Here is a 20,086-nt window from a genome sequence, read left to right as displayed (position 1 = left end):
TGGTATTAGCAGCTGAATAACCGCCTGGCTCGCCACTGCATAAATATAACAATGTAACACCCCAGCTCTGCCCTCCTCCTAAGTGGAATATCAGACAGGACCAAGGGCAGGAACAGGAGCAAAATTAATGCCCCATACCAGAGCCCATTCTTCACTGGCTGGCCAGGGAACCCTTCCAAAGGAGTGGGATGAGAGATTGGGCTTTGCTGGGGAAAAGGGGATGTGAGGGACCAAGGAAAGGCCCAGGGTATGGGGAGCTGCTCTTGAGGGCAGAGTTGGGGGGAGAGGAGGTCCCTGGGCACAGAGTAGCTGCCTTGGGGATGATGAGCCAGGCCCCATCACCTTACCACTCTGGCCTCCTGTCAAAATTCCTGTTGAATTCAGCTCCACATGGCAGCCTGAGTGATTTTCCTAAAGCATGCATCATGTCATGGCCATGTTTCAAGGTCCTTCCTAGGCTTTCCTGTGACCTTAAGGTAAAGCCAAAAGTCCTCTTCATGACTTATACAATAAGGCATTGTGTGACATGGCCGTGGCCAGGCCAGACTCTCCCCATCCCCGGCCCCGGCCAGATGGAACTCACCAGGCCTTGCATGTGTACTTCCCTCTGTCAGGAACACTCTTTCATCTTCCCCTCCCTATGTCCAGCCCACCCTCCTGGTCTCACCTTGGACACCCAGCTCCCTCCCCTTATTCTGCATGGCAGCCCTGCTTCCCCTCCTCTGGGCCCCCAGGGCCCTGGCTCAGTAGCCCCTCCAGAACTTCTGTGTTTGAGGATCTTAGACACCAGCCATCTGCTTGGGTGGCTTTGGGGGTGCCTCAAGGTGATCACAGGGCAGCCCCCTGTTCCTGCCCTCCCACTCCCTCGAGGCCACAGCTGTACTATGGCTGCCTGTTTTCACATCTCAGACCACCTGGTACCCGGTACAGCCTGGCACACAGTGGTTCACTGAATAATGTCCACTCTGTGCCCTGGGTTCCTTCATTGGCTATCTGGCTGTAGGACCTTGCACCATCCCTGTGCCTCTCTGAGTCTCCTCGGCTAATTAAAACCTTGCTTTGATTTGCAGACTCTGAAGTTCTGGACAACATGAAGGGGTATGAATGTATGCTTGTGACACATTGCAGAGGCCTTTAAAGTGTGATATCAAATAGCATGTACAGTCAGAAACCTATTTTTACAAAAACTGAACTATATACAGGCATAGAAAATAATTACCATTTACTAGGACTTGAGTCTGTAGTCCTAATGCACAAAGCATTTTGCTGTGTATCAACTGGTTATTCCTTACAACCCTGTGGGCTGGGTATTGCTAGTATCTCCTATACAGAAGTAGAAACCGAGGCCCAGAGAGGTCCCCAAGCTACTGAGGGGCTGAGCTGGACTTGACCTCAGGTTTGCCAAGTCCAAAGGTCATGCATGCTCTTCACCGCCAGGCTGGTCGATGCCTCTGTGCAAATTGGGGATAATAATAGCTCCCAGCTCTTAGGATTATTGGGAGGATTAAATGAGCTAAGAGGTGTGAAGCCCTTAGAGCAGCTCTTGGCCCAGCCTAGGGCTCAGTAAGCGCAGTCACCCCCAGCAGCATCAGACTGCCTCTGCGTGGGCCCTGTGAGATCACATGCCGAAGTGTTCACATGGTCATCTCTAGCCTTGGGGTCATGGGAGACCTTTTTTAAAATTAGTTTTCCAAAATGATCAGGTAGGGGAATTCTCTGGCAGCCCAGTGGTTAAGACTTCGCCCTTCCACTTACGGGGGCACAGGTTCGATCCTTGGTCTGGAAACTAAGATCTCACAAGCCAAGCGGAGAGGCCAAAAAAAAAAGAAAATGATAGGTATTCCTTGTGTATTTCTTCCTTTTTAAATTCTTGCATGTATGATGCCATCAGTGTACTTGAGGACAAGGCAGGCCCGTGAATTATCTGGGTCATCTCCCCGGTCCCCCCAAGGCCTGGCCCAGCGAGAGACAGCTCTGATGAGCTTCTCCCAGCCCAGCTTCTCTGGCCACTTGCTTGGCAGGAGCCAGACTGAGTTGGGGGTGTGAGGTGCAGATTGGTGCCAGAACTGGCCCGAGCTAAGCCTGCTCTTTGCTAGCCTTCCCCAAAAGGCACAATGAGATGCCTCGTGGCTCTTCTGGGCCCCAGGGGAGCAACCGTGATGGCTGAGACCTCCGGCCCTGAATCCACCAACAGCTGTGACCACTTCAGCTATTTTAAACCCTTGGGCACCCGGAGGCTCCCATCCCACCAACCAGGCGCTGTGACCCAACACTACAGGCCCCGAGCCAGGGACAGGAGCCCTGAGCATGTGTCAGCCAGGCCTGGGTGGGATTTTTTTTTAAGAAGAGGGAGTTTCATTTCTTGAGCGCTCGCCTGTGCCAGAGACTGTGCTAGTGTTTTCCATACATTGTCTCATGTCATGTCATCCTTACACCTGGGCGGAGAGATCACTTCATTCACAGATGAGGAAAATGAGGCTCCAAATGGCAGGCTGGGTGAAATGTCCAAGGTTCCACAAAGGCAGGGCTGGGATTAGAACTTGGGATTCCTCTTCTGCCAGTTAAGAGACAACATTCCTTCCCTGCTCTTACCCGCTTTGCCCCTGCCGTCCACCCCCAACCCTCCCACCGCACCCCTGCAAGTTCCTATCCTGGCTCTGCCGCTCTTAGGGGCTATGAGACCAGACCAAGGGCGAATTCTTGAACCTTTTTGCGGCTCGCTTTCTTCATCTGTAAAGTGGTGGGGTTATTGGGAGGGTATAATGATCTAATTCCAACGCATGAAAAGTGCCGCTGGAACAGCACCTGGCATGCAGAAAGAATGCATTAAGGGCCCACTGTTATTCGCTCTCTCCTGGCAATCACCACCTCTGCCTGATGTTATCACTCCCCTGCTCCTGGGATGACCTGCCCAGGCCCAGGTCAGGGTGCAGTGCTTCTCCCCCCACCCTGGGCCCCAGTGGGTGAAATGAGGGTGCTGTGTTCTATGATGTCCAGGAAGGTGGGGACCCTGGCATACGCCCCGTAGCTGCCACATAGTAGGGGCTCAAAAGTAATTCTGCTAGAGGGATGCCGGGACAAGAGCCCACCTCGGAGGCCTCAAAGTCAGCTATGAGCTGCACAAGTTTTTTACCTTTTTGGCAGGTGGTCACCCTGCCTCCTGATTGGACGGTGCACTCAGCGGCCGTGGGAGCCCATCAAAAGCTACCAGCATCTCCCTGGGTCTGTGCACCTTGAGGACAGATGCCCCCTTAGCCCGATTCAGGCCTTCCTCCTTGCCCACCCACGTTCCTCCTAGGTGCCGGCTACCCAGAAACAGCTGGGGTCTTGGCTATCTCCTAATTTGGGCTGCCTCGAGGAGGCCGCTGGGGTCAGGAGTCTGGGTGTGTCTCAGCCTTGAGCCCTTGTGAACCCCGACCCTCTTATTCAAACGCACCCCGTCCCAGGGTTCCCATCCCCCTAGCAGACGTACCCCCTTCCCAAACACGCATCCCCTCCAGCCTGCCACGTCCTTCTTAGAACCTCTGCCCTGTCAGGAACACCTCAGCTCCTGCCCCTTCTACCAAGGACCACTCAGTCTTATGTGAATTATCTGAACAGGCCCTGGCTTGGCTTCAGAGCTGGAAGGGTATGGGATTCGGTGGGGGTGCTTCAGGCTCCCACTGGGCGTCATTCTGAAGCTCAGCCTCCACAAGACACGAACTGACCTCTGCAGGGGCACCGTCCTTTGCCCAGTGGCCCAGGCCAGAACGGTGCCCCCTCACTATCCCTCCACTGCAACATCAATATTTCAGTCCACCAACAGTGGTCAGATCAATCCCCTTTTCTCCAGCACTCTCAGCAGCCCCAGCAGGGGTCTTCATGGACCCTGCCCAGGGGCACCTCCATCCAGGGCAGCCAGATGGCCTCCTTCACTTCCACCGGCAACCATTCCTCTCTGAGGAAGCCATGCCAAGGCTCCCGTCGCCACCCCTTGGCTTGGCATTCTGGCCCTGCAGGCTGTTGAGTTCCCCACTGCCACCCCTCTCCCCACTTTCCCTCTGTAATACTGATCTGATTGTTGGGGGGCTAAGGGGGAGAGGGAGCAGGCTGTATCTTGGCTTTCCCGTTTGCTCAGGAAGCTCCCTCTCCTCCTTTCCCCTTAGTTTGCAAACCCCTCCTTTAAGAAGGCTTAGGTCCGGGACCCTGGGCTGGTTTAGCGCATCTACTCGCTCTGGGCCACTGCCTCCTGTCCCCGCCCCTTTGACAGCTCTACATTTGCATTATCTGCCCCGCAGGGCCGGGGCGACGGGGGCGCCCGGAGGGGCGGCTGGCCCTGTGTCCTGGCGCCGGCCAGCTGGGGGCCCACTGAAAGTATGTTGAAGGAAAGAATGAGCAAATCAACCAGTGAAAGTAGGAAATTGGCAACTGCTGACATCACTCAGACCATGGCGGGGGGAGGGGGAGGGCTGGGGTGGGCCTGGTGGCGGGGGAGGGGAGGGCTGGGGGCCTGGGGGTGGGGCACCGGCGGGAAGAGTTGTGGGGGGCGTGGCCACGCTTGACGGACGGGCCCACAGCCCACTGCGAGAGGAGGCCGACGGACTGCTCCGCCCACCGGCGGCAGGATAAAGGCGGAGCGCGGGGGCAGCGGCGCTTGCGGACTGCTGGAGGGTCACCTGCGGCAGGTTGTCGAGGCGGATCCAGACGAGAGAGGACGGGCACGGGGCCAGGCACTACGGGGAAGATGCTGCGCGAGCGGACGGTGCGGCTGCAGTACGGGAGCCGCGTGGAGGCGGTGTACGTGCTGGGCACGCACCTCTGGACCGATGTCTACAGGTGAGCCGGGCCACCGCGCCGGCCCAAGACCCCCTCCGACTCCGGGCTCGGCCCGAAATCTGGGCCCAAGAAATTCTGAGACCCTCGCCAGACTCGGGGACACGGACAGCCTGCCTCCAGCCCGAGTCGTCCCTCATCCGATGCCCCCGCGCCCAGAAATCCTAAGAACCTTGCCCAGAAACCTGACAACCCCCAAACTTTGTGTCAGCCTCCCCGGAATCCGGAGACCCTCCTAGACACCCTGACACAGCCCCAGCACCCTTACTACTCCTTTCCAGGCGCCAGACCCTTCACCAGAGTCTTCACACCTCTTCAGCCCCTCTCCCAGGACGACCTCAGCACCCACTCAGCTTCCCCAGCATCCTCTCCTCTTTCCCTTCCCCGCTCTCCCCTCAGCACCTCCCTTACGCCCTCAGACCCTCCTGGCTCACCACCCGCCTCAGCCCAACCCCTCCCTCCACTCCCAGATCAGCTGAGCTTCCCCCAGGATTTGCCAGGGGGTGGGGCGGGGCCAGAGGGGAGCTGCCCAAGGGCGGAATCTGGCCCTAGGGGTCGCCTAGGCTCCAGCTTCGCCCTGTGGGGGCTGCTGGTGGTTGCCTGTCGCCAGGCACTGGCCTTGAGCTCCCTGTCCCCAGATGCCTTCCCCTGACTTCACCCTGGGGTCGGAGAGGGACCTTGTTCCCCCAGACCGAGGGTGTGAGGTGGAGTCTTTGTCAGAGGCGCTCTCCTGTTCAGGATGCTGTTCCCCCTGGCCCTGTTCTCCTGTCCACGAAGTCTGGTGGGGTGCAGGATTTCTGAGACAGCGGGACCTGGGCTGGGGGAATTGAAGTCAGGGATCCCCTGCTACCCACAGCCCCCAGGAAGCAGCCAAGTGCAATGACCCGTCTCCCCACCATGCATGGGGCAGGTCTTGCGAAGGCGTGGCTGGTGTGAATGAAGGGGTGGAGAGTCCGGGGGTGGGGGGGGATCCTGCAGCCCCCTGTTCCAAGCATTTGAAATGTCCCCCACTGCTAGCGTGGGAGGGGTCAGTGCTGAGAGGAGGGAGCATGCAGGACCCAGGGGTGGGGACCCCATGCTGATACCCTTGGGCAAGTCCCCTGAACCTCTCTGTGCCTTGAGCTAAGCTGGAAGTGCCAAAGTGGCTTACTGCTCCCAAATCATTCTGTCATCTGGAGCCCCCTGCCTCTCTCAGGCCCCCCCACCAAACCCCATCCCTGTGTCTTCCCACACATCCTCCCGCCCATTGTCTCTGTCACCTCCAGTGGCCCTGGCGACCCTGCTGGCCAGTCTCTAGCCTCTTCCTCATCAGACACTGGTCTTCCCTGAGAGCAAAGGGCCTGGTCACCGTGCAGACCAGGGACCCTCTCCACTCATTGGCCCCTGGCTTCAGTTGTCCACATGTAAACCTCAGGGGTGGTTTCTGAAGGTCATGACACAAAAGTGGAGTGTGGTCCAGGCCTCAGTGGCCTGGGAGCACTCCCCTCCCTTCTCCACCCCCCCACCCCAGTCCTAACTAGGCACTGCCAGGCAGTGGGACAGGAGCCAGGACACTCAGGTCTCTAAGCCTCAGCTGTCACCATACCCGCCTGTTTGTTCACTGGGGCATTTTTAGTGCAGCCTGAAAGGCTGGCATGGTGCCTCCATTGAGGAGTGGGGAGTAAAGAAGGGGTTCAGGCTCAGGCCCTCTGCCCGCCCTCTGTCCTGGCAGAGAGAGGCCCAGCCCGCATAGGGGCAGGGAGCAGAGGGGATGTGGACTCTGGCAGGGGCAGACGTGTGACGATCCCCTTTGTCCTTTCTCAAGAAACCAGCCGCAGCCCCAGCAACCCTCACCTCCCACCCGCCCTTCACCTAAGACTCTCCGCCACCCCCAAGAGAAGCAGTACAGTCTAGACCAGCGCTGTCCAGCGGAAATAGAATGCAAGCCACAAATAGAGCCACATGTGTAATTGTTAATTTTCTAGTAGCCACATTTTTAAGGTTAAAATAAGCAGGTAAAATTAGTTATAATATATATTTTACTTAACCTAATATATCCCAAATATTAGCATTTCAATATGTAATCAATATAAAGCTTATTAATGAGCTAGTTTACATCCTCTTTTTCTTGCTAAGTGTTTGAAATTCAACGTGTGTTTTTATATTTACAGCCCACCTCTATGCGGACTAACCGCATTTCAGGCGCTCGATAGCCACAGGTAGCTGGTGGCCACTGTATGTGCTGAACAGCGCAGGTCTAGAGCAGAGCTTCTTAACCTCGGCACTACCTCATTTGGGGCTGGATAATTCTTTGTTGCCAGGGGCTGTCCTGTGCATTGTAGGATGTTTAGCAGCATCCCTGGCTTCTAACCTCTGGATGCCAGTAGCAACTCCCCAGTTGTGACAATGCCAGCAGTCCCTGGCAGGCCAAGTCACCTCCAGTTGAGAACCACTGGTCTAGTGGACAGAAGCCCCTTCTGAAACTAAGGAGACTGGGTCATTGTCACTCCTGATAGCTGTAGTGGTAAGAGCGGCTGTCAGTATTAATAGCAGGAGATATCAGTGAGCACTTACAGACCAAATGCATTATCTCCTCTCTTCCTCTCCACAGACCTTGGAGGCTGTGCTAGGATCGTCCCGTTTTGTAGATGAGGAAAGTGAGGCTCAGAGTAGTGAAGCCATTTGCCTGATGTCACACAGGACTCAGGTCTAGTTCCGTGTGGGTCAGAACTCAGGCTCTGAATCTCCACTCCAGCCTGTGTGACCCTAACACTAGCAGGTTGAACTGGGTGCACCTCCCAGCATGTGTCCCTCCCACCCTCCACCCAGGCCATGAGCCCACTGCCCCCGGAGACTTCACCCACTTCCAGCTGACCCTCCACTTCCCACTGAGCCCTTCCCCACCCAGACACAGGTCCTGACCCAAGACCCCACGTGATGCCCCCAGGGGCTCCAATCTCCAAGGAGACACCAAGGGACAAGGTCTGGTGGACCCTGGGCCCAGTTAGTGAGGCAGTGGTGTCTTGACCCCTCACTCCTGAGTCACAGAGGCAAGTGAACAGACCTCAACACCCACCCCTTTTCCCAAGGGCTCTGGGCCGCCTTTCCTGAGATGTACACACGACCTCCTTCCCCTCCAGACACACAGCAGGGGCCTCACCTGCCCCTCCCTCAGCAGGCCCTGAGGGTCACCCTCCCTCTCCCAGCAAAACTGGTCCTTTGCGGATGATGACCTGACCCAGCCACATTCTGAGTTCTGGCAAGCTATAAATAGTTGCGCAGAAAAAAGGAAGTAAGATTTTTTTTTCTAGAGATTTACTTGGCGATCATTGTTAAAGATACTTGCTGTTTCCTTCTCCCACCCCGAAGTGTACTTATCTTAGGTCTGGCACATGTACGCCTTGTCCACACAATCTCCCCTGATGGTCCCTTTAGCTGGCAGCCGTTTCTCCACTGGGGCTGGAGAATCCCCATCTGATTCTGGCTTGGAGTTGGAGAGAGGACACTGAGTGAGCGGCACCCCCATGTCGGTTTCACCCTCCCCGCTCACCTCGGCCGGACACCCCCGCCCCCCCCCCAGCCTGGAGGGACTGGAGGAGGGGCAGCCTCGGAGTAAGTTAATGGGGTGATCGCGCTCTGCCCGACTCTCCCACAGACTAGGCTGTGCAGACAGCTTCTCCTATCCCTCCCTGGTTCATGCATCTGTCCAGGGGCGTGAGAGCTCTCAGTTGGGCAGGTGTCCCCTTCTCCCTGGTGGAGAGAGGTCAGGACCCATACCCTGAGGTCTGCAGGAGCTTCAGAGCAGAGATGATGGTATCAACTCTCTCTTGCCTCTCCAGGGCTTTCTCCTGGTTACATCTGATCTCATGATGAGCCCATGAGGTAGGAAGTAGGGGTCATCCTGTGCCCCTTTCTCTGAGATACCCTAAGGCAGAGGCTAACCAGCCATTTCTCCCGGCAGGGTCTTACCCATCATCACTCTCTGGCAGAAGATGGGAAAGGGGGTACCAGGGCAGAAGCTCCTAGACGTCAGCATAGCAAAATGCTGGGAAAACAGGGCATGGGGCAGTTACATATCCTGCCTTGGAGGAGAGCCTGCCGAATCTAAATTCATCCCCATCTCACTCCCTCAACTCACTCAGACCCCCTCTCTCTGTCTCTTGGTTGGTCTGAGTGTTTTAGAAGGTATCCTTAGGCAAAGGCCAGGGAGGGTCAGCAGTCCGGTCTGAAGCGACGAGGACTTGGTGCCTTCCCGTAGGGTGCCCGGCCCCGCCTCACTGACCCCACATCTCCTGCTGACTCCCCTGCGCGCATTCCACTCCGGCCACGTTGGTTTTGTGGATGCTCTTGGCCCTTGAATGCACCCCCCTCATCCCCACCTCAGGGCCTCTGCAGGCGCTGTTCCCGCTGCCTGGAGCACTGTCCCCCAGACCTCTGCGAGCCTGGCAAGTCTCAGCTCACGTGACCTCCTCCAAGCAGCTTTCTTGACTCCACCCCATTTCTCGTAGTGCCCGACCCAAAGCCCCAGTCACTCCCTACCTCATGACTATTGTTTTTATCTTTGCAGATCTTATTATTTACTTAATATTACTAGCTCACTTATTCTGTACCAGGCAGCCTTCTGGGCACCTTGCACACGCATCTCACATGTACTTAATAATTTACACGTGTTTAAACCTCACAACAACTTTATGAGTTAGGTACTCTTTGGGGGGAAACTGAGGTAAGGGATGTTTGTCCAAGATGGCACGGCTGGTAAATGGCGATGGTGTGGAGACCAGGCCCTTGACTGCTCTGCCGGGCCGCCTGCTAGGGCTCGTGGGGTTTTTTTTGTTGTTTGTTTTTTTTTTGCGGTATGAGGGCCTCTCACTGTTGTGGCCTCTCCCTCTGCAGAGCACAGGCTCTGGACGCGCAGGCTCAGTGGCCATGGCTCACGGGCCCGGCCACTCCGCGGCATGTGGGATCCTCCCGGACCGGGGCACAAACCCGTGTCCCCTGCATCGGCAGGCAAACTCTCAACCACTGCGCCACCAGGGAAGCCCTAGGGCTCCTGTTTTAGGCATGTCCTCTCCCTGCTCACTGTGTTCCTTGTTCCTGTGAACTTCCTGCCCTCAAGTCACTGAAGGGCTCCTTGGCTGGGTGAATGGATGGATGGTTGTGGCCAGGGATGCATGTGGACTGGCCTATCGTTGGCCTGTCACTGGGCTTTCCACCCCCAGCCTCAAGGGATGGATACCATTGGACGGGCCGGTGGAAGGTCAAGGGCATGTGGCCGAGTTTGGCCAGAGCAGCACTTGCTCCTGAGAGATTGACAGGAGGTGGCATTCAGGCCAGGTCAGGTGGCCCCATAAATTAGAACAACACCCAGAGCCCTCGACTCTACAAAGGAAGCCCCACCAGGAGCTGCTCCAGGGCCTGGGCGTCGGGCTGGCTCCCGGGGAGCCGCAGGGTCCTAAGGGGCAGCTGGCACCCTGCGGTTCGAGCCCACAGCCCCCTGCACGGCTGGGGTCCCTGAGAGCCTTGCCTCCCTACCCACAGGGCCTGAGCGCAGCAGCAGGGGCTCACCCCAGTGCCCACTCCCGGCTGGACAGGCACACCTGTTCAACTTCGGGGGAGCCAGTTTTCGGAGACAACTCTGTCCTGCCCAGCCGGGCCCGACCCCGTGCCTGGGGCTTTGACTGGCCCAAGCCTGCTTAACCTGGTCACTCACCCAAGAGCCCAGGGCAGGAAGCCAGCCTTTGGTCTGCCCTCTCTGGACCTCTGACCCCCACGTGCAAAATAAGTAGGGGGCTTCTCATTTGATCCTCTCCTGAGCCAGGCCTGACAGTCCCCCTCCCCCGCCAGGTGTCCCTACCTGAAGGACCTTTAAGGAGGACTGTAACCTCTGGATCCTCTCCCAGGAAGGGAGCAACCAGGCCCGGAGCTGAGAGCACTTGAGTTTACCCCATACCCTGCCCATCTCAGTCTGTCCCTGAGACTCAGAGCAAGTGCTTGCCCTCTGTGGGCTTCAACATGCTCATCTGTAAAGTGGGATGACATTAATACAGGCATCGTGGGGTTATCGAAAGGATGGACTTAGGTCACGTGGGCCAAGGGCCTGAAACAGTGCCTGGTACATAATACTCAGTAAGTGGTTATCAGGAATTAGTATTGGGTTTATTATAATATTATTAAAACAAATAATAATGAACTATGGCCTCAGAAAGTTTACAACGTTCATGGGAGAGACATGTTGAACCAGTGTTAAGTGTTGTCTGAAGCACCAGCAGAGGGAGGGAGAGATGAGTCCTGGCTGATAGGATCAGGGAAGACTTCCTGGAGGAGGTGGCAACCTAGCTGAAGGGTGGACAGGGGTTCACAGTGTGACCAGGACAGGCCATGCAGGAGCAAGTGTACCTGGCAAGAAAGTCGGGACACATGGGGGCAGAAAGAGCATAGTTTCTGTAGCCTGGAGTGTAAGACTAGAGGGCAGATACATTTAAACTGGGGCTTTGAATGCCAGGCTCAGGTGTTCAACTTTGTTCTGCAGGCAGGAGGGAGTCATTGAAGGTGTTTGCAGAGGGAGTGACCATAGATTAGATTGTTTCTTCCTTGGGCAGCTGGAGGCACCAGTGCCTAGTGAGAGAGACTGCTTAGCTTACCAGGCACAGAAGAAGGCTGGCTGAAGACAAAAGTCATGTTTCGTCTTCACCCATCCCTGTCCAGACCAGCTACCCACCCCAGGCCTCCGGCCACCACCACACCAGGAGGCTCCTGGAGGGTGCTCGCCACGGGGTTGCACGCCAGGTTGGCACCCACAAACCCCCTCAGATTCCTGCAAAGACCCAAGGACAGAGTGTTACACCCAGTCTGCCAGGAGCTGGGCTCACTGTGGAGTAAGCCCCGCTGGTGTTAACAAGGCCCAGGGCAGGCGGACAAGCTGGGAGAGCCAGGTGCCAGCAAGCAGCAGGCACGTACTGCCCTCGAGTCCCAGGCTGAGTGAGCATCCCAGCCCTGCGAGGCCAAGCTGGTGACCCTCCCCACTGACTGAGCGAAGACCAGAGAGGCTGACTGGCTCCCTAGAGGCCACACAGCATTTGTGGGGCTGAGCAGATATTAGGTCACAACACCCAGAATTCTCTTGGGCCAGGCACAGTGAACATCCCTCTTCTATCAATACCTCTGACACTATCCAGTCTTGCTCAAAGTTCCTTTGGTTGCCTCCTGAATCCATTGCCCACCCTGCACCCTGGTGGATCTGTCTGCAGTGCAAAAATGATCATGTCTCTCCTGCTCAGAAGCCTCGGTGCCCGCAGGAGAATGGCCAGCTCCTTGCCATGATCTGGGTCCTCTCCCCCCACCCCTCTCCCTCCCCTTTGCTCCCAAACTCCAGCCACATTTACCTCCTTCCAGTTTGTTGTACATGCTGGGCTAACTTCCACCTCAGGCCATCACCCAAGCTGTCCTTGCTGCTTGGAAGTCCCTGCTCCTCTTCCTCTCTTCACTTTGTCCAAATTCAGCGGTTCTCACACTGGTCCCCGGACCAGCAGCAGCAGCAGCACCTGGGAGCTTGTTAGCAATGCACTTTCCTTGCACTGTATATGTATCAAATCATCCTGTCATACACTTTAAATACATACAATTCTATTTGTCAGTTTTTCCTCAGTAAAGTTGGGCGGCGGGGGAGAGAAATGCAGTTTCTCAGGCCCCACCCACCCACCCCATCTGCTAAATCAGAAACTCAGGGGGTAGCCCGACAACGTGTATTTTAACAGGCTCTTCAGGTGTTGCCGATGCAACTCGAATTTAAGAACCACTGATTTAACTAATTCTTAACTATCGTTTAGAGTGTAAAATTTAAACCTCAACTTAAACGTGCCACTTCCTCCAGGAATCCTTTCTCGACCTCCAGGCCAGGGCTTCATGGAACCCCATACTTCTCCTTTAGAGCAATTTTCACAGCTGTAATCACATAATTGTGTAATCCATCAAAAGTCTTTCTCTTCCACTGGAACATTTGCTCCATGGGCCCCGGGAACATATTATCTTTTTTGCTCTACCCCCCAGGACCTAGTATACACCTGGCACATAGTAAGTGCTCAATAAATACATGTTGAGTGAATGAATGACCACATAAGCAAGTCCCCTCTTCCAGCCCTTCCTGCAGCAAACATTTACTTACCGTGTGTCTGTGCTAAGCCAGATGCTGAAACAAAAAGAAAATCCAATCTCTACCTTCAAGGAGATAAACTGCCACAAGGGGAAATAAACATGGATGGAGACAAATCAATTGAGTTGTCAGAGAGGGATGGGCAGTTGCCAGGCAGAGAAGTCAGGGGAAATTACTACAGGTAGAAGGAACAGCATATGCAAAATGCATGGTGAGATGAAACCATTCAGGGAGTTGAGAGGGTGGGAGGAGTTGCAGGAAGTGAGGCTGGGGAGTCCAGTTGAGATGCGGTGGCTAAATGCCGCTGGGTGAATACCAGGCTACAGGGTTTGGATTTGTTGTTTGGTAGACACTGAAGAGCCATTGAGTATTTTCAAGCAGGCAAGTAACCTGATTTCTTTTTTTTTTTTAATCACTCTGATAATACAGTTTGGGAAACCAAGAAGCGTGGGTCCATTCATTCATTTATTCCCAAAACATATATTGAGCATGGTCACATCCTGGACACTGGGCTATGGGGGGCAGTGCAGATGTGGTCCTAGCCTGTCCTTCCATCTACATATCTTTAGCCTCTTTCCCATAAGCAGGAGGTCGTGGCCACCACCATCCCTGCCCTACTTCCCTCCGTAACTTCCTAGGCCCCTCCCTGCAGCCTCCAGGGACAAAGTTGCCGCAGCCCCTGGCTCTTGGGTTTCTGCAGGGGATTCTGAGAGGTTCTTCCTGGGGAGGGAGGGAGGCAGCCAGCAGGAGCCACGGGGGACAATAGATGCCTTTGTTGCTTCTGCCAGGGCCGCTGGAAGAATAGCTGTTTGCTCAGCTCAGAGCAGGACTGGTGCTGGGGTGGGAGGGTGTGAGTCCCCAGAGCTCCTGTGTGGGTGGGGCGTTAACCCCCAAGCCTCTGCGGCCTCCTCTAGTTTCTAACTGGCTCAGAGGAATGAGGGTGGCAGGAAGCATCACTTATATCTCACTATTGTCAGAATCGGGGCCCTAAAGATTACCCTGCCCTGTGAGTTTATAAAGCAATTTTTTCTAAATAGAGTTGTATGCAGAAACCCATTATATAAGACAAGATGAAATAATGTGGCTCTGCTTAAAGGGAGGGTGGGGATCTGGCAGAGAGATCCCCAGCTTTTCAGCACCTCCTCCCTACCCCTTTGTCCAGGCCTGCCCACTCTGTGCTCCCCAGACTCCAGTCACCTCTGACCTGGTCCCATTCTCTCATTTTACACTTGATGAAATTGAGAGAGGACAAACGCCTTGCCCAAGGCCACCAACAGGTTGGTGGTCAAACCCAGGACTTGCACTAGGGGAATGTTTCCTAGATCTGAGCCTACAACTGCCCAGACTCCCGTAATTTTTACCAAAAGCGTATTCTACCTCTAGTACCATTAACTTAAAATTTTTCTTTAAACCAACTCTTATTTTTGTTATAACTTTAAGTGGAGATCTTATATGATTACCATAAATGCCCAACCTTTATCAATTGCCATAAAAGATAATACATTTAATAAATACATAAGTCTTCTTTTAAATTGTGCATCCATGTGCCACCTAAAAGCATCTCACATGGGTACCCACACCTCCTTTTGGGATTTGCTGACTGGAGCTTCTAAAAGGTTCACCTCTGTCCTGCTCAGCTCCACCCTCTTTGCTGAGTATGTGTCATGTGCCAGCCCTGTGCTAGGCCCTGGAGGAGACCAGACCCTGCCCTTGGGGGCTTACAATCCAGAGGAGGACAGACACCCGGTGGTAATACCGTGAGGCAAAATGCAGGCACTGCCCCCCCGCCCCGTCCCCGCCAAAGAATGAGAGACAGGAGGGATGGGCGGTTGTCCTGCATCTTATGGGTCGGCAAGTGGACACTCAGAAGGTGCAAGGGACACACTCAAGACCCCCTCAGCAAGTCAGTGGCAAAATTGGGCTTGAACCCATATCTTTTGCACATGTGCTCCCAATCCAGGGTTTCTACCCAGACTCTGTGCCTCTCCTAATGCTGGTTGTGAATGGAGGGCAGCAGACCACAGCCACCAAGTGTCCCCATGATGGGCTGAGGAGTTTAGAAGGGGACAGACAAGAAACAGAGTGGTTCTGGAGCTTCTTTTACAAGCTCCTTTCCCAGCCCTGGACACAGGCTGCCTGACCATTGCCCAGTGGTCTCTCCTGCCAATGCCCGAGACCAGTGGTCTTTGCCAGTAACTCCCACAGTCTATGGCCTGGATCGAAGAGACCCTGCCTGGGGGCCTCTGCAAACTCACACTCAGGGCCTTGGCCATCTCATCCCAGGGCTCTAAGCACCAGAGTGCGTTGCTGCACATCTAGACCAGTGGCTCTCAAAGTGTGGCCCCTGGACCAGCGGCACCAGCAGTTCCTAGACACGTGGTAGAAATGCAGACTCTCAGGCCCCACTCCAGACCTACTGAATTTCCGAAATGCTGAGAAGGGGCCAGGCAATCCATGTTTCCACAAGCCCTCCAGGTAATGCTTTTGCTGCCGCTGCTACTGCTCCTGAACTTTGAGAACCACTGGCCTAAAGCTCTCATTCAACCCTGGTCACTGTCTACAGCTTCAGCTGCCCCTCAGCCATGCCAGCCAAACTCTCTGGGAATGGGGTCCACAAATCTGTAGCCTTCAAAAAAGTGAAGATTTAAACAACACCCCCTGATGATTCTGATGCCCAATCACAGTGGAGAACTCTTCGGGAGCCCAGGAACACCAGACCTTCAAAATAGCAGATGTGCCTTTGAGGCAGACACTTGTACCTGTACCTTAGTCCCAAATCCCATGAGAATCCACCTAAATCCCTCTGAGCCCTTTTCAGCCTTTAGGAACCTTCAGACAGGGGGCTGGAGATTTAGCAAAACTGTCAGCCCTGGGTACCTTCCTCCTCTATCTCCCTGTCCTTCCTGTTATCTCCCCTTAAGCCAGTGTCTTAATCTGCTTGAGTTGCCGAAACAAAATGCCACAGGCTCAGTGGCTTAAAAACAAAAATTTATTTCTCAGAGTTCTGGAGGCTGGAAGTCTGAGATCAGGGTACCAGCATGGTTGGGTGCTGGTGAGGACTCTCTTCCTGGCTTGCAGCCAGCCACCTTCTGGCTGTGGGCTCACATGGCCCTTCCTCGGTGCACAGAGATTGCTGTCTCTTCCGCTGTCTCTCTCTCCCTCTCCTCCATCTGCCTCTTCTTACAAGGTGACCAATCCTATCAGATTAGGACCTTACTCTCATGACTTCATTTAACCTTAATTACCTTCTAAAGCCCTATCTTCAACTACAATCAGATTGGGAGTTAGAGCTTCAACATCTGAATTTGGGAAGACTCAAACATTCAGTCCATAGCAAGCAGCTCAAACCAGTTAGTTTTCTGCCCTGAAATCTTGATGGCTTTTCAAGAATTCCAAAGTTATTTCCCTTTCAATAGAAAACCACTCCAGAACCCCAAGGAATGACTCTCAGAATTCCAACCTGTGAAAGCTGTGACAGAAAGTAGGGGTCTTTGTGAAAGAGCCAGCCCACGCTTGCCCCTTGAAGACCCCTGAGTTTCAGGCTTCTTCTCTGTGCAAACCCAGTGCTTTGACACCTGCCTCCTCTCGATCAGCCGAGGTCTCCTGGCCTTCAGCTCAGATGCTGGACAGGGGTTGGGAGAGAGGGTTCTAGGCCTGGCACTGTCTTTGGAGCAAACTCATTGCTCTGTCTGAGCCTCAGACCTTCACCCATACAGTACCAGGTGGCTCCCAAGCTGGTTGCCTGTCAGAAACACGAGGAAGCGTGTTAAGAATTCAGATCCCCAGGCCCCACCCTGGAATATTCTGACTCAGTGGGTACAAGATTGGCCCAAGGAATCGGTAATTTTTTTTTTAGGCCAAAAGATGTTTTAATTAGAATACAGTGATTTTTAAAAAATTAAAGTATACTCAATTTACTATGTTTCAGGTGTACAGCAAAGTGATTCAGTTATATCAGTTATATATACACATATATGTGTATATATAGTCTTTTTCAGATTCTTTTCCATTGTAGCTTATTGCAAGATATTGAATATAGTTCCCTGTGCTATACAGTAAGTCCTTGTTGTTTATTTATTTTACATATAGTACTGTGTAATGGTTAATCCCAAATTCCTAATTTATCCCTTCCCCCACTTAAGGAATCTGTATTTTTAACAAGTGCCCTCTTCACTACCAGGTAATTACAGTACAGCTGGGTCCCTAGGGAGACCAGGCAGCCTGGGAGTGTCCTTGCAGCCTCGTCCCTCCAGGAGTCTTCTCCTGAAGCCCCTTGTCCCACCTGCCCAGGGATCCCCGTGACCGCCCTCCTCTCTCCCTACAGTGCGGCCCCAGCCGGGGCCCAGACCTTCAGCCTGAAGCACTCGGAGCGCGTGCAGGTGGAGGTGGTGTGCAACAGGCAGCCTGAGGAGGTGGCCGCTGACGGCAAGCAGCGCTGGCGTCTCTCGCCCAGCACCACGCTGCGGCTCACCATGAGCCAGGCGAGCGCCGAGGCCAGCAGCGACAAGGTACCATGGCCGGGGAGGCGCCCCTGTGAGGGCCATGGGAACTGGGGACCCATGGTGCTGGCATCAAGACAGGCTGACCAGCGCTATTGATTGAAGCAGCACGAGGGCCACACGCATCATTTTATGTTCTCTAACAACCACATTAAAAGAGCAAAAAGAAACAGGGGGACTTAATTTTGATATTTTTTCCTTAACTCTATCATCAAAATATTATCATTTCAACATGATATCAATGTAAAAAATGAACAAGCTAGCTTACATTCACATCAAGTCTAAATCTGTTGTGCATTTCATACCTGTAGTACATCTCAGTTCAGACTTGCTACATTTCAAGTGCTCAATAAACATCCGCAGCTAGTGGCTATGGTATTAGACAGCCTGTTGTTAGATCATAGAATGATGACTTCATGGCAGGTTAAAATCATGTGCTGCTGAATGACGAACTATTAGAATCATTGGAAGTTACAGCCACAAACATCCTTGGTCTCATCGTGTGTCAAACGGGATGCTGAGCGCCCACGCAGCAAAATGATTTGCCCAAGTGCTGGAGCCGAGACCAGACTCTCTCTTCCCTAAGTTCTCTAATTATGAACTTCACTGTGTGCCCCATGTCAGTGATGGCACTGGGCATTATCCAGTAAGAGCAACCTAAACCCCCTCATTGCTTGGCGGCAGCTAGACACACACCAAGGCAGATATGGGGCCCCCACAAGCAGCAGAATGCACCAGGGGGCAGGTCGGCACCCTGGATGCACTCTGAGAAAGGGGAGTCCCCTATCTAGTTGGATAATCTGAGAGAAACAGCCCACCAACCCAGGAGTGCTTCCTGGAGGAGAGGGTTCAGATGTTTAGAGAGGATCAGCTTGACAGGCTGTGAGGTGGGAGGGAGGGAGGTGGTCATTATAGATCTTCCTGCGTGTGATCTGTGATCTCTGCTCTTCTCTCCCTCCCAATGTGCCCCCTCCCTGTCAAGGTCACCGTCAACTACTATGAAGAGGAGGGGGTCACCCCCATGGACCAGGCTGGGCTCTTCCTCACGGCCATTGGTGAGTTGACGTGGCTATGGCCTGGGTGCCTTCGTTCCCCAGGGGCTGGCATTGCTGCTCTTCTCAGCGACACTTGGGCTGTTTTCAGTGCTGCCGACCTGGCACTCAGGGCTTCCTCTGAATAATGCAGGCCCGAAAAGTGATGCCACACGTGCCCAGGCCCTTCTGTCCTGGGGTGGGGATGCTGCAGGATGAGGCATGCCTTGGTCTGCCAGCGACTCACCCCAATGTCAGGGTCCCCATCGCAGGCTCTGGGGGCCATGGAGGAGAAAGAGCAAAGTCTGTTCCTCTCCCGCCTCTCCCCTGCAGCCTGGAGAAGAGCTTGCCTCTCATAGTGAGGGGAATGACCTGTCTACAAAACCTGTGCTGTCCTCAACAATCCAAGCTACACACTTGCCTTCCCCAGACCCAGCCCAGGGATACAGAGATGCAGCCTGGGTCCTTAACTCACCTAGTCCAAGCCCTTCATTTGATTCACCAGGACACTGAGGCCCAGAGAAGTTAGGGAACTAGTTCAAAGTCACACAGCAACTCAGTGGCAGGTTGGGTCCAGAACTCAGGATCATTCCCCTCCTGGGTTCTTTCCATTTGCAATGCACTCCCCTGCCCTGGATGCCAGGGCGCATGGGTTGTGGTCTTCTGAAGCTTCATTCACTTGACTCCTCTGCAGTGGAGGTATTACTTTTTTAAATTTTAAATCAGATAATGTTTAAGCCAGGGCGACATTTCAGTGGGTCATTTTGTCCATCCAGCTTCAGTTTCACATTGATAGAGTGGCCACATGTCAGGGGGAGGGAACTACCAGTTACTGAGAGTCAACTATGTGCTGAGTGCTTTAAAAATAACAATGTCTATTTTCTGAACACCTACTCTGTGTCCGGGACTTCGGTGAAGAGGTGGCATTTATTGAGCACCTACAGTGTGCCAGGCTCCAGTACTAAGTGGTTTACTGTCATGATCTCAATCTATTCTTACATCTATTCTGAGAATACACACTAGTATTGTCCCCATTTTACAGATGAGAAAAATCAAGGCTCCTAAAAAAAATAAAACAAACAAAAACTTACCTGAGGCCACAAACCCTGAAAGTGGTTTGTGGGACACCCCGCCATTTCAATTATCTCACATCCTCCAGGGGTCTCAGAACTGCCCCCACAAAACAACTAGTTCCCAAGCCAGCCCCTCCTTCTCCAACCCTGTGTCTTTAGCCACTGAAATAGGCTCAACAGCAGTGCTCTCCTGCTTCTGAGCTTATTCCCAAATGGGCTTGACTGCCGGCCACCTGCCCTCCTTTCCGCACCGAGGGAGTGAGTACCTGGCCTTGGGGGTGGGGGGTTCCTCAGGACAACCTCGGAGGGCCTTAGGAGATGAAACCCAAGCCTCCCGAGTCGCAGCTGAGGGCTGGCACGTGTGTCCACCTCACGGGCACACAGTGCCCCCAGATTGTCTCAGGTGACCGTCCCTGAGGAAACCTAACCCCAGAGAGACAAGGACACCTGAGGACATTAGCAGGAAGGGCAATGGCCAGAGGCCTGGCAGAGAAGGGAGATGCCCAGGGGCTGCCGACACCACTAACGAGACTTCCACCCTAA

The 20,086-nt window shown here is 54.0% G+C and overlaps 1 protein-coding gene across 1 annotated transcript in view; it reads left to right on the top strand.

The window, feature by feature from the left end:
• The first annotated feature begins 4,723 nt into the window (after window positions 1–4,723).
• LOC132477711 (protein-arginine deiminase type-2) overlaps window positions 4,724–20,086 on the top strand; it is a 44,038-nt gene continuing 28,675 nt past the window's right edge. The window contains exons 1-3 of the mRNA XM_060080211.1: window positions 4,724–4,815; window positions 17,265–17,448; window positions 18,422–18,494. Coding sequence (XP_059936194.1) covers window positions 4,724–4,815; window positions 17,265–17,448; window positions 18,422–18,494 — 349 coding nt within the window. The remainder of the gene's footprint in view (window positions 4,816–17,264; window positions 17,449–18,421; window positions 18,495–20,086) is intronic.

This window comes from Mesoplodon densirostris, chromosome 2, assembly GCF_025265405.1.
Source record: "Mesoplodon densirostris isolate mMesDen1 chromosome 2, mMesDen1 primary haplotype, whole genome shotgun sequence".
NCBI classification, from domain to species: Eukaryota; Metazoa; Chordata; class Mammalia; order Artiodactyla; family Ziphiidae; genus Mesoplodon; species Mesoplodon densirostris.
This window is presented reverse-complemented; position numbering and strand designations above follow the sequence as displayed.